The sequence below is a fragment of the Limanda limanda genome, chromosome 2, assembly GCF_963576545.1.
Source record: "Limanda limanda chromosome 2, fLimLim1.1, whole genome shotgun sequence".
NCBI lineage: Eukaryota > Metazoa > Chordata > Actinopteri > Pleuronectiformes > Pleuronectidae > Limanda > Limanda limanda.
This window is the reverse complement of record NC_083637.1, coordinates 8,390,776-8,405,460: the sequence shown is the minus strand read 5'-3', so window position 1 is coordinate 8,405,460 and position 14,685 is coordinate 8,390,776. Positions and strand designations below refer to the sequence as shown.

Sequence of the window (14,685 nt, the reverse complement as noted above, 5' to 3'; positions counted from 1 at the left end):
GTGGTTTTGAGCTGATGGTGGAAGTCCCACTGGTGTTGATCTCAAACCTCAGTAGATAAAAAAAGTTAACTATTTCTCAAGAAAGATACAATTATAGGTGAAGTGAGATTGTTCTTGTAGTTTGGGTGAAGTGGCCCTTTACTGAGTGCAGTTCCCTGGATGACCTCTGTATGGAGACAAAGTTAAAACACTGAAGTTGATCAAATTCAAATAAGGGTTTGAATTCTAGAAAGGTGCACAACATTAACTCCACAATGCTTTTTCTAATAATAAACACTCAGTAGTATTAAACAAACCTTTAGGAATGTAACACATGTTCAGTTTGGGTTTTGTGTTAATCTAAAACTTGATCATTTTCTCGATGCTTTGGTACAAATCAGGTTCATAAAACACAATAATCTTCTTAAAATATATATCTTGAGTGCACAAGGTATAATCTTTTGGGACTTCAGGGGCTCCGTACATAGCACTGTCCTTTGAAAAGGGCAAACGTGGCGCCCTCTTGTGTGTAAATGACGGTATGACCCTGGCCTGTGAGTACATGTGAGTGTGTGTGTGTGTGTGTGTGTGTGTGTGTGTTTGTGTGTGTAGCTCATCACTCTGATCTTATAGAGGTAAGTGATCTGTTTTAATTTCGTCAACATCATAGAAAACCGATCAAGACGATACAAATGAGAAGCGAGTAAAGAGAACATGCACAAAAAATCTGTCATTTAATTGGATTTAATATTTCTCGGTTGAGATTTTCCTTCTTATTAACTTGGATAATAAACAAAAACAATAAATCTTGATGGTCTTAACAAAATAATGATTGAAAAAAGAACGAGGGTGTTAATTGATTAATTTTGATCTGACTGCTCCTGCTGCTGATCTGTGAGTTTAATATTCTACTGACACTTTAAAACCAAATGTCTTTAAATTACAAAGAGCAAAGATTAAAGAGCAAAGAGCAAAGAGCAAAGAGCCGTATCTAATCGAAGTGGAAGCTTTATGTGAAAACAGGAAAAAACATCTGAAAGCTGATAAATATTTTTTCTTTATTTGTGGCACATACATTTCAGAGGTAAGGAATTATTTCATACTAAATCAACCTTTTTTTTAAGAAAACGTGGAGAAGCAGAACATTTTAAAATCCATAACAACTTTAGGCAAACTCCATCTGCTGAAGAAGATCGTGTGACAGGATCAAAAGACTCAGGACTTTTTTGAGGAGGGTCAAACGTTTTAAAAAACATGATTAAAATGTATCTTGCAGGTCCATTTACTCTTTTTATTTTTATTTTAAACTCTGAAAACAGAAAACATTATTTGGAATAATTGATGATTGAAAAAATTAAGAATAATAATATAGTTTTTTTAAAATGTTCAATTAATAACGTTCATTACTTTATTATTTAATTCTACATGATACAGGTGAACAAATATAACAGGTGCCACCTCAACCCTTCATGAATTGAATTGCCAGGATTTGAATGATGGATCAACCGTTGACACTCGTGTTTTCTCATTTAAACCCGTAACACAACATGAAATGTAGAAACAACATAAGACACAGGTGCAGTTTATTTTTTACCTGTGTGTATTTTATTGACTGATGCAGAGGACGTCTGCTCAGCGTCTCTGGGCTACAGACACAGAGGTGGAATGATGAAACAGAAAACTACAGTGGGTCAGGGGTCACCTGGAGCTTGGCACGTACAGCAGTGAATGAGTCAACTTATTAACATGCAGCTTACACACACACACACACACACACACTCACACACACACACTCACATTGTTTCTCTACGATCTCCTACAACACACACTTACACATAATGAAGTCAACACAGATCTGACACTCCTTTAACTTTACAACACTTTGCTTACACAGGGGAGAAGTGTGCGTTCAGATACCAGGTGGGAAATGCACAAAAAAAAAATGACCTTTGTGTATTTTGTGGACATGTAACCAACGTGTGTGTATGTGTGTGTGTGTGTGTGTGTCTCTGAGATTAGCTCCAAAAGAATGACATGAACACACATGCACCGGTAAAACACACTTATCTCACACTCTACACTTCCCATGTATTTCTCTTTTTGTATTTTTTATTTGTCACGATGAAACCATTCAGGATCTTCACACAAATGAAACACGCTGCCGAACGACCTGGAGGAAAGTCTCCGCTGCCGCAGCACGGCCTCGGCCAGCAGACGTTTGGTTCTAAGGCAAAGTTGTAGTTCCACAGGACTAGTGCTGCTGGTGCAGTGCAGTGGCCGTCTCCATTGGAAAGCCTTCATTCAGTCAGTCAGTGTGTTGTTTGTATTATTTTAGCACCACGGGAATCTCTTCTTCCATCAGAATCCTGTCAGACAGCTGAGAAAAAATATTCCCTTTCCGATATATATATCCACTGGAAAAACTAAGAATGGTAAATGATTACTGGGGTCGACGAGGAAACGCATCCATGAAAAACATCCATGAAAAATCAAAAAAAAGCAGGACACACGACACAAAGCAAGGCTCGACGTTAACATCACAGATCACGTAGAAAGTTTCCATTTACAGTTTCTTAATCTTTTATTTCTTTTCCGTTGCAGGACGGTCGTCTGTTGTTTTTTTTAAGCTTTAAGCATAAAAAGGGCAAAGGATGGACCCCGGCCTTTTTGTTTGTTCTTTTCCCTGCCCACATACACACACACGCACACACACACACACACACGCACACACACACACACACACACACATACAGTAAACACAGTAGGCTTATACAATAAGACATGACGTTAAATCATCTGCAGCCGTTTGTTGAGCTGGATTTCACGAGACCAGTTCCCAAGGCAAAAAATAAAAAGTCTGTTTTTTCCGTCACTGAGGCTGATGAGTCCGATCAGTTCCAGGATCCAGGAGCCGGAGGAGACTCCAGGTTCAGCATCCGCAGTTCACACCTCTGAATATGGATCTAGTGTGTGTGTGCATGTGTGTGTGTGTGTGTGTGTGTGTGTGTGTGTGTGTAGTCTCCTGTTGTGCAGAGTAAATCTCAGCGAACTGATTGTCTGCGACCCTCTGAACAAAGGTTCTGATGTGAAGTCGTGAAAAGCACCCCCCCCCCCCCAGTTTGGAGAAACTCGTATTGATCATCGTTTTGCGTTTTTCCGGATGCGATGACCTGCTGTGCACCCCCGGGTGGAGACACACGTTCAGGGAAAGTATTGTTTTTCTTCCCCCACAAAAAAACAAACGTCCACGTCTCCACAAAAAAAAAAAAAAAAACGTCCACGGAAAAGGGGGGGGGGGGACAGGCTGTACTTTTCTCGTTGCCATGGCGAAGGTCAGGGTAACAGTGGTGGCGGGGCTGCGCAGAGGTCAGAGGAGGTCACGGGCCCCGTGTGACATCACTTCCTGGTGTGGAGGCTCTCCTGGAACTTGGTGCTGGTGTAGCGGATGTGGAAGCCCTTCTTGCTGATGGTGTCGTCGCTGTGGAAACGGATCAGCATGGCGTCTCCGGGCGAGTAGATCCCCTCCCTGGGCTGAGGACGGGGGGGGGGGGGAGACAGAGACGTGAGAAACCGTTCCTTGGACCCTCAAAGTTTCTACATTTTACATCACAGGAAGAAGATATTCTGCAAAACATTCTGCTGCGTTTGAGATATTTGACAAATATTTCCCCTCCTTCCCAAACAGCCCTTATTCTCTATTCAGTCATGCATAATGTTATCAACACTTTATTCTAACTTTATGAACTTCAGAATTTGCTTGAGTTGTGTAACTTCACACACATTAACATGTTAGGAACAAGACACTAGTATTTCACACCGGTCAGTTGATCTACAGGCGGCGGTAACGCTTCAAAACTACGAAGAAAAAAAGGGAAGAAGAAGAAGAAGAAGACTGACGATAAACATGGATGTAAACAATGCGAGCTTCAAAATTAAACTTTATGAGGATGGAAATGCACTGAATCTGTTCCGATGGGCTTCAGTTATACACAATATGTCTTTTTATGAATGTTTTTCTGAGTCATAAAGCTCCATAGGTCTCATTTACACTGCATTTCAAATACTCCCCACACATATCAGTTAATAATTTGTATTTATATGGACAAATAGTACTCAAACGGTTTTAATATAAAGTTTTGACGCAGAACTTTTTCTACATCATGTTGTAGCACAGAATGAAGGAGCCGGGGATTGAACCACCGACCATCTGGTTAGTGGACGACCCGCTCTGCCTCCTGATCCACAGCCACCCAACTAATATAAAGTTTATAAATATAAAATGTTTAAAATTCCTTGGGAACACAAAAACTTCACGCAACTTTTTAACAGTTTAGATTTTCATATCAAATTTAAATGGAGAGAAACTAACAGCTGCCTGGAAAAAATAAACAACATCTAAAAGTGAAGAGGAAAATGATAAACAACACTGTTTGTCAGTTGAAAGGTGAAGCTGCTGTTATTATAACATTTTCCTTATTGTGAACAAACATCATGAAAAGACCAAGAACCAACAACGACCAACTTCTCCACCCAGTCTGCGGCAAGACGTTCTTTTATTGCCCCAGTTTAATATCTGACGTGTGTGTGTGTGTGTGTGTGTGTGTGTGTGTGTGTGTGTGTGTGTGTGTGTGTATGTGTGTGTGTGTGTATGGGATTGAAACTGGGCTACAGTCTTTTTCATATATGATGGAACATATCAACCAGTGCAGTGAGGATCATGACCGTGTTTGGAACAAAGAAGCTCGATCACACAGAGAAATAAGACATATCAGACTTATAAGTGAAATAACTACATTACTGTTTTTGTGTTTTACAGGAAATGTGAAAAATATGAAATAATATGTTTTAGAAGTCGGCAAAAACAGATTTTCATACAGAATGTAAATGATGGGAAAATGAAATACATAGAAATACATCCAAGAAGCAAAAACTGCACATCATGCATTCGACAATGGTCATAAAAGATGTTTATCATACACCCTGTGTGTATTTCGTTGTATTTGTATACACTTTATTCGTGTATTTCTTTTATTTGACTCATGTGTATACTGTTGTATTTGTATACACTTTATTCGTGTATTTCCTTTATTTGACTCATTTTGATTAATGATAACTTGACATGTTAAATGTTTTAATTACTTTTGTCATTTCATCTCGCAAAGCCCTTTGGAACTTTGTCTTGAAAAGCATTATAATAAGATTGTTATTAAGGCTCGAGCACTGACAGGTGAGGCCCTATTGAAATTGTAAAGATTATTATTATTATTATTCAGTCAAATGAATTGGCTTTTTGAGGGCTTTAATTATTAATGTATTTAAAGTTCTAAGACAAAGAATAAACTGTAAAGCTCTTTACAAATGTTAAGGATTCCGCCCTGAGTGAAGTGATGGATTCTTACCCCTGAGCCACAGAAGCGTCCGAGTCGATGGGAGTTGGCGTCGTAGCCGTTGTACAGCTCGATGTAGTCGTAGCCACAGTCGGCCTCCTCCTCCACCTCGAAGGTGATGAAGCTGAGCTCGATGCCGTAGCCCTGCTCCGCCGTCAGCAGCCACTCACAGTCCGTGTGACCGGGGTAGTTGTTGTCTCCGAACTGGGAGTGAGAGTAAAGGTTCTTCTGCCGGACGTCTGCTTTCAGACGACCTCCGCACTCTGCACACAGACACACACAGGGGAAAGGGTTGTTAGAGAGATAGATGGATAGATAGAGAGAGAGAGATAGATAGATAGATAGATAGACAGATAGATAGATAGATAGATAGATAGATAGATAGATAGATAGATAGATAGATAGATAGATAGATAGATAGATAGATAGATAGATAGATAGATAGATAGATAGATAGATAGATAGATAGATAGATAGATAGATAGATAGATAGATAGATAGTTTGTGATAATGGAGATATTCACAATACAAATAAAATAAGTATAAATTGTAAGTAATCAAGGCAGAGTATTGAAGCCAGCCTGTACAAGTATGGTGCAGCAGATGGACGTATATTTAAAAAAAAAAAAGGGAAAACAATGTAAAACTTAAAATACAAGACAAGATACATACGAAATATAAAATCCATTAAACACTGGCAGCCCAGTTACGTGTTTAATGCATTAATCATTAATTTCTCTATATCTGGGAGGAGTTGTACAGTTTTTGCAAGTTATGCAAAAATGTGACCTGAAACAATCCGACTTCATGTGTTTCCATCATGTGTTTGCTGCTCATCACCACCAGAGGGAGGTATTGCTCCTACAAATCTAGTCAATCTGGAGCAAATCCAACTTCATGACACAACACTCACACACACAACTACACAAAGTCATTTAACAATGGACACACACGCACACACACCTGTGGAGTGTGTAGCTTGGAAGCCCTTGCGTTGCACCGAGGCGTCGGAGATGAAGCGCAGGTACATCTTGTTGCCGGTGGAGACCAGCGGCTCCGGGACCTTGCTGCCGCACAGGCGACCCAAGATGGCGGCCGTGTCGGTGTCCCCATCGAAGGCCTCCAGGTGGTCGTACGCACACTCCTGATGCTGCTCGATCTCGAACTCACTGAAGCTCTGTGGAGACGGACGGGGGGGGTGGGGGGAGATGTGAGAGGGAGCGCTGAGACAAGATGGTGTCTCTGGTAGAGAGACGATGATCCATTAGAAACCTGTGAGTTTGAGGATCTGTGGATCATCCAGAGTTGGTTTCCTACTGTTTGAATCTCTTACTCTGACAGGACAGCAGAATTCTCAAGATGAGTGTCCTTTATTTTGTATTTGTGTGGAATGACCCTTTCAAACAAGGACACACATACATGGCGCTGCAGTGGGCCTTATCAACAAGGCCCGGGACCCCCACCTGACTCGGACTTTTATTCTGGCCCCCACACCTCTAGGATGTGTTAAGTTAACACATTATATCATATCATATTATATTGTACTGCATTACATTGCATATTGCAATCTGACACTGTTCACTGATTTGCATTTAGCATTTCACTTTTTACTTCACTTTTTATATCTTTTATCTTTTATATATTTTTATACAGAAATGCTTATGTCAAAATAAATGTTACTTTGTATAAATATTGGTAAAAAGTGAGTAAATAAGAAGTAAACAGTGAGTAAATATATACTGGTTTCCTATTCTTTATTGCTCTCCTATGTATGTTGTATTTATTGCGTTTTTATGTTTCTATGTTCATTGTATGCACCAACAACCAGAGCAAATTCCTTGTATGTGTAAACGTACTTGGCAATAAAATACTTCTGATTCTGATTCAGATAAATTAGTGTAGAAGTGGTAATGAGCTATAACAGTTCATTTCCACCATCGTCACTATGTCTTCATTTAAAGTCAATTTCTCCTCAGTGCAAATTTCCAAAGTCTGTTTTTTCATTTTACATTCACTTGGTTTGAAAGTTGTTTAAAAAATAGAAATATGATTGCATCTCATGTCTTTAAATACATCAGAGGAAACCCCCCACCCCCCCGCCCGCCTGGACTTTACACACTGACACGGTTTGTACAAAGTGTCACGATTCATAATCTCATCAAGTCACCGGGAGCTGAGTCATCGCACCTCGCAGGCCTCTCTCCCACACACACACACACTCACACACACAGACTCACTCACCCCTGTGACTGTTACCTGAGCCGAACTCTGTCACGCCAACGCAAACCAACACACAATTCAACACAAACCAACACAACCGCACTATTTATACAACCCAGACGGAAAGGAGACAGGAGAGTGAAGGTGGGCCGAGGTGAGGATGCTGGTTTACAGATGTTTTTTCTGAGTGTGGCTGAGGTGAGACTGGTTTTAGATCTGTGTGTGTGTGTGTGTGTATGTGTGTGTGTTTGTTTGTGTTACAGAGTTAAAAAGAAATAACTGAGGGACCATCGGGGCAACGTTCAGATTTCTAATATTAAACTTGTGATGTCATTACTGAGGATAAAGAGACTCACACTAATCTAAACACACACACACACACACACACACACAAACACCACACACACACACACACACACGCACAATATAACCATTGATTTTGATATTGATATTGATCAAGATTCACCGATAATTCTCTGAGAATCAAAGGAAGATGTTGAAAAACAGCCGATCTCACGACGTTAAAGAAAGTGAAAATAAAAAAATCCGGGGGGCTTCTTCCCTGACTCACATCCTTCCACCGACCTCCATGGAAATATGTTTTTTTTTTATGGTTTGAAACACAACCTCCTCGTCTGAATTTCTCTTCTGAGAATCAACACTCTTTCTTTGAAGGGTAATTCCAAACGTTTCTGGTTTGGATTAAAAGATGATTCAGAAAATCGGAAGACAACGATATATGTCATCATAGAAATGCTTACACGCTCAAACGTGCCCGTGTGTGTGTGTGTGTGTGTGTGTGTGTGTGTGTGAGCAGCCTGCCCACACACAAACACACACACACACACACACACACACACATAAAGACACAGATGGCCATTGCCCAAGGCCTCTTACTAATGCATGAGCAGCACACGCTTGTAGTTAACCCGAATATATGAACACGCACGTACGCCCCCCCCGCCCCCCCCCATTCACATTTGGGTTTCATATGTAGAACATGGGAAAGAGCGATCACTGTGGCAGTCTGAAGCTTTTTAATACAATGTGACCCCACAGACAGAATAAAGCATTTCTACGAGGGAGAGAGATTCCTAAAGGTTCTACACAGGGAGACAGAACAACTCAGTGGATTCATCATTTGAGTCCAACTCACGATCTTGACCCGGTGGCCCGGCGTGGCCGTGATGTCCCAGGTGCACTCCTTGCGGCTGGGGTACTTGTCTGGCCAGTTGGGGCTGCTCAGGGTCCCACTGGGGCTGTGGATCTTATGCTCACACTCAGCTGGACACACACACACACACAGAGAGACACACAAGCACACACACACACACACGGAGGGGAAGTTAAAATCGTGGCTGCACAGGAAAAGGTCAGAGGAAAAGGAAAGGGAACAGGAAGGAGAGAAACGAGAGAACCCGACCAGAGAGAGGAGATCTCAAAGAAACACATCCTGGTGACGAGTTCAGGATGAATCTCACATGCACGCACGCTTTGCACGAAGACTCTGCTGCTGGGAGCTCGGTTCGTGCCAACATTGTGCACAAAGAACAAAAAAATAGATAGAAATGTTCAATTTATCTGTTTCCAGTGTGTTTTTTACATCATAATTAGTCACAGAAACAGAAAAACTCATTATTCATAATTCATGTAGATGTCAGCAAGTCCCGAAATAAAGTGTTTCAATTCATTTTCATGTCATGTACTGTGCTTTGTGCAAACTTTGAAAAGTTTCCTGCATTAGTAGAAGCAAAAATCCATAATATTCACCAATTATAGATCAATAAAAATTGATTTGAACTCTTCCTTCAAACACAAAATGTGCTGCAAACACCACAAACTGCAGCCGGAGTGAATTTAGGATCTGGTTATGTCTAAAATTAAATTAACTTCATCATAATCAGTTCCATAGAGAGGTGTGGACATATACTATAAATAAAGATGGATGACATGACAGCTGCACAATAGTGAGGCCAAAGTGTCTTGATCGCCCCCTGGTGCCTGGCTGCAGTACAGATCCCGCCTCCTCCATGTTAATGGCTGGAACAAAATACACATTTTGTAACTTTTTTCAGTCATGTCCAGGTGCAATGTTTCTTTGGTAAGTTTGGTTTTAAATACAAGGACGTGACTGGCCGCTGAGACTGACTCGTGATTGGTTGAGCATGTGTATCAATGGTGTATCTACTGCACAGACTTCAGAACTCCCACTCGGAAGTTGCAAACAGTCGTGAAAGCTGTAGTTTTTACTGTAAAGTACGCCAGCAACTCTGGTAGTAACAGGAGCGTTCAGACAGAGACCGAACATGTGCACGGGTTCGGATGTGTGGTGTGAGATGAACGAAGTGGCCCAGTGAGGTGATGGAAGGCATTTACAAGACAACAAGAGGTGTTCCAGAGCCACAAGTTTTATTTGGACCCAGGTACAGAGTGAGATGGATTTACAAGAACAAACGTATGAATGTGAAGGACAATGTCACAGAGTCATTCATCACAAACTACTGAGACTTCAAAAAGTCACACAGTTAAAAAAAAGTAACTGAGTTCTGACATTAAATTCAAACTCGAGTAAACCTCTATTCACACTGGGAGTGAATGTCAGTAACAGGAAGTGTAATTTAACAGTTCATTTATCAACTTTAATCTCATGAAAAGGAAACAACTGGATCTTTCCGACCACAGTGATTTTATATGATTTTCTTTACACACGCACACACAAACACACACACACACACACACACACACACACACGAGATGTTACACACCTCTGCCAGGCGTCACTTACATCAGCCCAACTTGTTAATAACACATGTCAGTCTCTCCTCCTGTTGAAACTGAAGTACACACACATGCACTCACACACAGTCTGTATGTACATAACCACACACAGCTGTGTGATGGGAGGATGGATTTTGCATGATTCTGTAAACCCACTGGGTCACACACACACACACACACACACACACACACACACACACACACACACACACACACACACACACACACACACACACACACACACACACACAAACCACACACAGGAAGACAGAGCGACATGTGAAACTTTCGGGCTCCCAGATGTTTGAAACATGAGTGTTTTTATGAGCAGCCTTTAGTGTGGTGTGGGTCGGAGTGTTGATGTGGTGTGTGTGCGTGTTAATGTTCAAAAGTTCAACTTCAAAGACCTGAGTATAATATTTCATGTGTGTGTGTGCGTGTGTGTGAACATGGAAATGTGTTAATGGCTTTTCATAAATAATGTTAACTCTCTGACGAAGACTTACAAGCTGAGCTGTTTGTCTTTTGAAGCGAGTTGGAGTCAAACCATGAGTGATGTGAGAGTTAAGTGGTTCAGAGTGAAGAGTCGGGTCTGGTAACACACTGGTTTCAAACCTCCGTGCTGGAAACCACCACTGACCAGCATGGGGCAGCCAATGAGGGTTTTCTACAGCCCCCGGAGGAACGATACGTTTCAGCAGGAGCTTTGTTTAACAATGTTATTGCATATTGGTCTAATGATGAATATGTTACAAGGCCAGTCTGATAGATTTTCAAAACTTAAAAAGTAAAAACTTGAGATTTGAATGTTTTTGCTTTCACGATTGTATCGATTTGAATCACATCCACAAGTCGAAGTCGAACAACAGTCAAGTCGGAGTCATATGTCAGGTTTAAATTCCTTCCTCCACCAAGGAGGTTATGTTTTCACTCCTGCTCCTTTTGTTTTTCAACTGAATTACACAAAAACTACAAACTTTTGGTGCAGATCCGGGTCCTGGGACAAATCCAGGAATTTTTCAAAACTTGTTTTCACCCTTTTCCCTGGGAACCATTTATGGATCTTGATTGAAAAAAACAAGCATATTAAGGGAACGGATATCTATGACTGTGTGAACTTTTGTGCACTCTTTTGAACTTAAAGGGACTGTTGAGGACTCAAAAATGAGGATAAAGGCTGACGACTTGCCAGCATTTTGCTTTCAAGAATCAAGATCAATCACATCTACATCCGGTCCAACATCAGTCGAGTCAAAGTCAAGTATCGGACATTTTGTGCCTTGAGTCCGAAGCCTCCAGCCTCCAGCTCTCTGTGCAGGTTCCAAGTAGTGGAAATACATGGATGTGAAAACCACTCAAATGGGGAGGTCCATCCTGTTGTCATGGCGACGCTGATGTGGGTGGACAGAGTAGCGTCCGTACGATGGACGATGACCGTTCTCGTGAATGGCCGCATGCTCGTGTGGATGTGTGAAGACGTGCATGTGCGTCCCAGTGGTTTTGTGCCAGTGCGGGTGTGAGTGCACGTGGAACCCACCTTCCTTACAGTCGTGTTTGTTCTCATGCAGCACAAAGCCGTGGCGACACTGACACACGTACGAGCCCACGGTGTTGATGCACTCGTGCTGGCAGCCGCCGTTGTCCTTGCTGCACTCATCCTTGTCTGTGAGGGACACACATGCAACACGTCACTCACGTGGAAACAGCAAAGAGACGGAGGCAGGAGGTCAGGCGGGGGGGTGGGGGAGAGGGAGTGGAGGATGGGGGTGGTGGAGACATTAAGGACAGGGATGAGGAAGGAGGGAGAAGTGAAGGAAGGAGGCAGCAACAAACGGAGATAAACGTGATGAACAGAAACAAACAGGAGTCTTAACTAGAGCTCAACCGATGTTTGGGATCCAATACTGATTCCAATATCGCTATATTTAAATTTAAAAAATAGTCAATGATTCGCACAATGTTGTTATCAAACTGTCATTTTGACTTGAATTTTACAGTTGAACCATAAAGTTTTATAAGTTTCAAACAAAGTCCATCAGAGCTAATGCATTAAAAGAAAATATTCCTGAGACGTTGTTATCAAATCCTGACGATAAAGACAGGATTGATGTTTTACAATTTATAAACCATAAACTTTATTATAAATAGATGAAATGTATAGATAAAAAACAATACAAAATAAAAATAATATAATCTTATCGCATGAATTTTGTCGGCAAACTTGTAGAAGGGTTGAGCTCTAGTTTAAACTAACATGTTCACACAGAACTGAAGTCATCAAGTTGAAGTTTTTGTTTCCAGGTCTGAGATTTAAAGCCTGAGGAGATGATGGAGAACGTGGAACCATCCCAGCTTTAAAACACCGCCTGCAGCTCACATTGTTACCATGCCAACATCTAAAGCTTTTCTAAAAGACGGGCTGCAGGAAAAAGAAGGTCTGATGATAGAAATTACCTCAAACAGTGAAACACTACAGCATTCATGTGCAGTGAAACAATTCAGAAAGACAAAAGACAGCTTAAGGAAGATTGAAGTGAATGTGTGTGTTTCTGGTTCAGTTGGTGTGAATCACTGTCTCCGGGCTCCTCCTCAGGGTCGTGGCTGCTCTGTGGTTACAAACTTTGGCTCTGAAGCGTCACTAACATCTGTTTTCAGATCAGCTGTTTTCAGATCAACTCTGGTCGGACCATCGCTGCTAAATCAGTCTGATGGGTTCACGCTGTCAAAGCCTGCAGGAGAAGCTGCAGAATCCTGAGGAGAGCTTCATCCCATCAACCTCGCGTCACGAATGTGGGAAGAAATATTCACCTTGAGGCTCAAAATATGTCTTTTATCGTAGAAAAGGAGCAAGGGGCCATGTTGACATGTTTAGAATTTGATTATTACCAGAGGAGGACTTTAAAATCACATTGCACACTATATATCTGATATAGAGCACATGTCCTGGACCAGAAGATCAACAATCCTATCGCTGCAGAGTTGCTTCTTTTGTGAGATTGACCAAAGCGTGACTATAAGATGATTGATTGAGTTATGTAGACAACAAAAGGGTGTTTTCTCGCTTCTCCCTCATTTTCTCTCCCTCATCCTCTGGTTTGTGACTTTTCTTCCCGACCACACGGCTCCTCCTCTGGGCTAAAGCTCTTCAGTGAGGCCCGAACACTGGAGGAAGCAGAGCGGCTCCCCGGGTGGAGGTGGAAGGAGCCGGACAGACTCCTCTCTGTGTGAGACAGCCACCTTTTTTTGCATCGGTGACGGTTTAAAGGACAGAGGAGATGGACACATGACCACACAGGAAGACTGAGGAGTGTGTGTGTGTGTGTGTGTGTGTGTGTGTGTGTGTGTGTGTGTGTGTGTGTGTGTGTGTGTGTGTGTGTGTGAGCGCGGGATAGATTCCTATAAAGAGATGTGAGATTAGACACAGACGCCGAGTCTCACCTCAACTCAAGAGCTTGGGAATCAAACAAGATCTGCTTTTAATGAAACCACTAAATCCTTCTGTGTGTGTCTGTGTGTGTGTGTGTGTGTGTGTGTGTGTGTGTGTGTGTGTGTGTGTGTGTGTGTGTGTGCGTCTGTGTCTGATGTGGTATTACAGTGCTATTGTGGGCTCAGTCTCACCCTATCACAGGCTAAGAAGCTTTGCGGTTGACGCTACGCAGTATTCATTGTAGCTTTCTTCAGGTCAAGCACACAATCCACGTGCACGCATACACACACACACACACACACACAGACTCACACACACACACATGGATTAGTAGTATGTGGGAGGCTGAAGGGACCTCCCCAAAGCTGTTGGCTTGTCACCAACCAAAAGCTTTCCCCGGAAGTTTCTCGCAATAGCTGAGTCACTCGACTTTTGATATAAAGACAGAAACACGATATCTGTGTCTGAGTGAGAAGTTTCTCTCCAGCGTGTTTTTGCAGGTAGATGAGATTCTGACAGTTGCTCTACTTCTTCTGATGCAAGGACGAAGTAGCCGAGAAGTCGAGGTGAAGTTGTCCGAGCTGATCAGTTTGAGCAGAGAGAAGCCGAAAACTAGATCTTCTCTTCAGGGACAGCTTCTTAAAAAGTGTTAATGTCCGACGTCGACAGCCAACAAATTCATCCCTGTTGCGACGAGATGGAAACATTTGTTGTGTTTTTAGTAGGAAAATCAAAGCTGTGTCCAAATTCCACTCCACGTACCAATTGTTCTAAATTAATTTATATATTATCCATACTATGTTTGCTGCGTGTCTCTCCCAATTCCTTTCTTACTACCCTATCAATAATGGTGTAAGGCTCAAAAATACAATGCAATGCACAAGAGAAAAGCTT

At 41.9% G+C, this 14,685-nt stretch overlaps 1 protein-coding gene across 2 annotated transcripts in view; it reads right to left on the bottom strand.

Annotated features, from left to right (window-relative positions):
• Window positions 1–3,375: 3,375 nt before the first annotated feature.
• Window positions 3,376–14,685, bottom strand: part of tll1 (tolloid-like 1) — a 43,243-nt gene continuing 31,933 nt past the window's right edge. For both annotated transcript variants that reach the window (XM_061092136.1, XM_061092129.1), the window contains exons 17-21: window positions 11,902–12,027; window positions 8,743–8,870; window positions 6,330–6,543; window positions 5,379–5,629; window positions 3,376–3,510 (exon numbers count right to left, since the gene is read on the bottom strand). In XM_061092136.1, coding sequence (XP_060948119.1) covers window positions 3,376–3,510; window positions 5,379–5,629; window positions 6,330–6,543; window positions 8,743–8,870; window positions 11,902–12,027 — 854 coding nt within the window. The remainder of the gene's footprint in view (window positions 3,511–5,378; window positions 5,630–6,329; window positions 6,544–8,742; window positions 8,871–11,901; window positions 12,028–14,685) is intronic.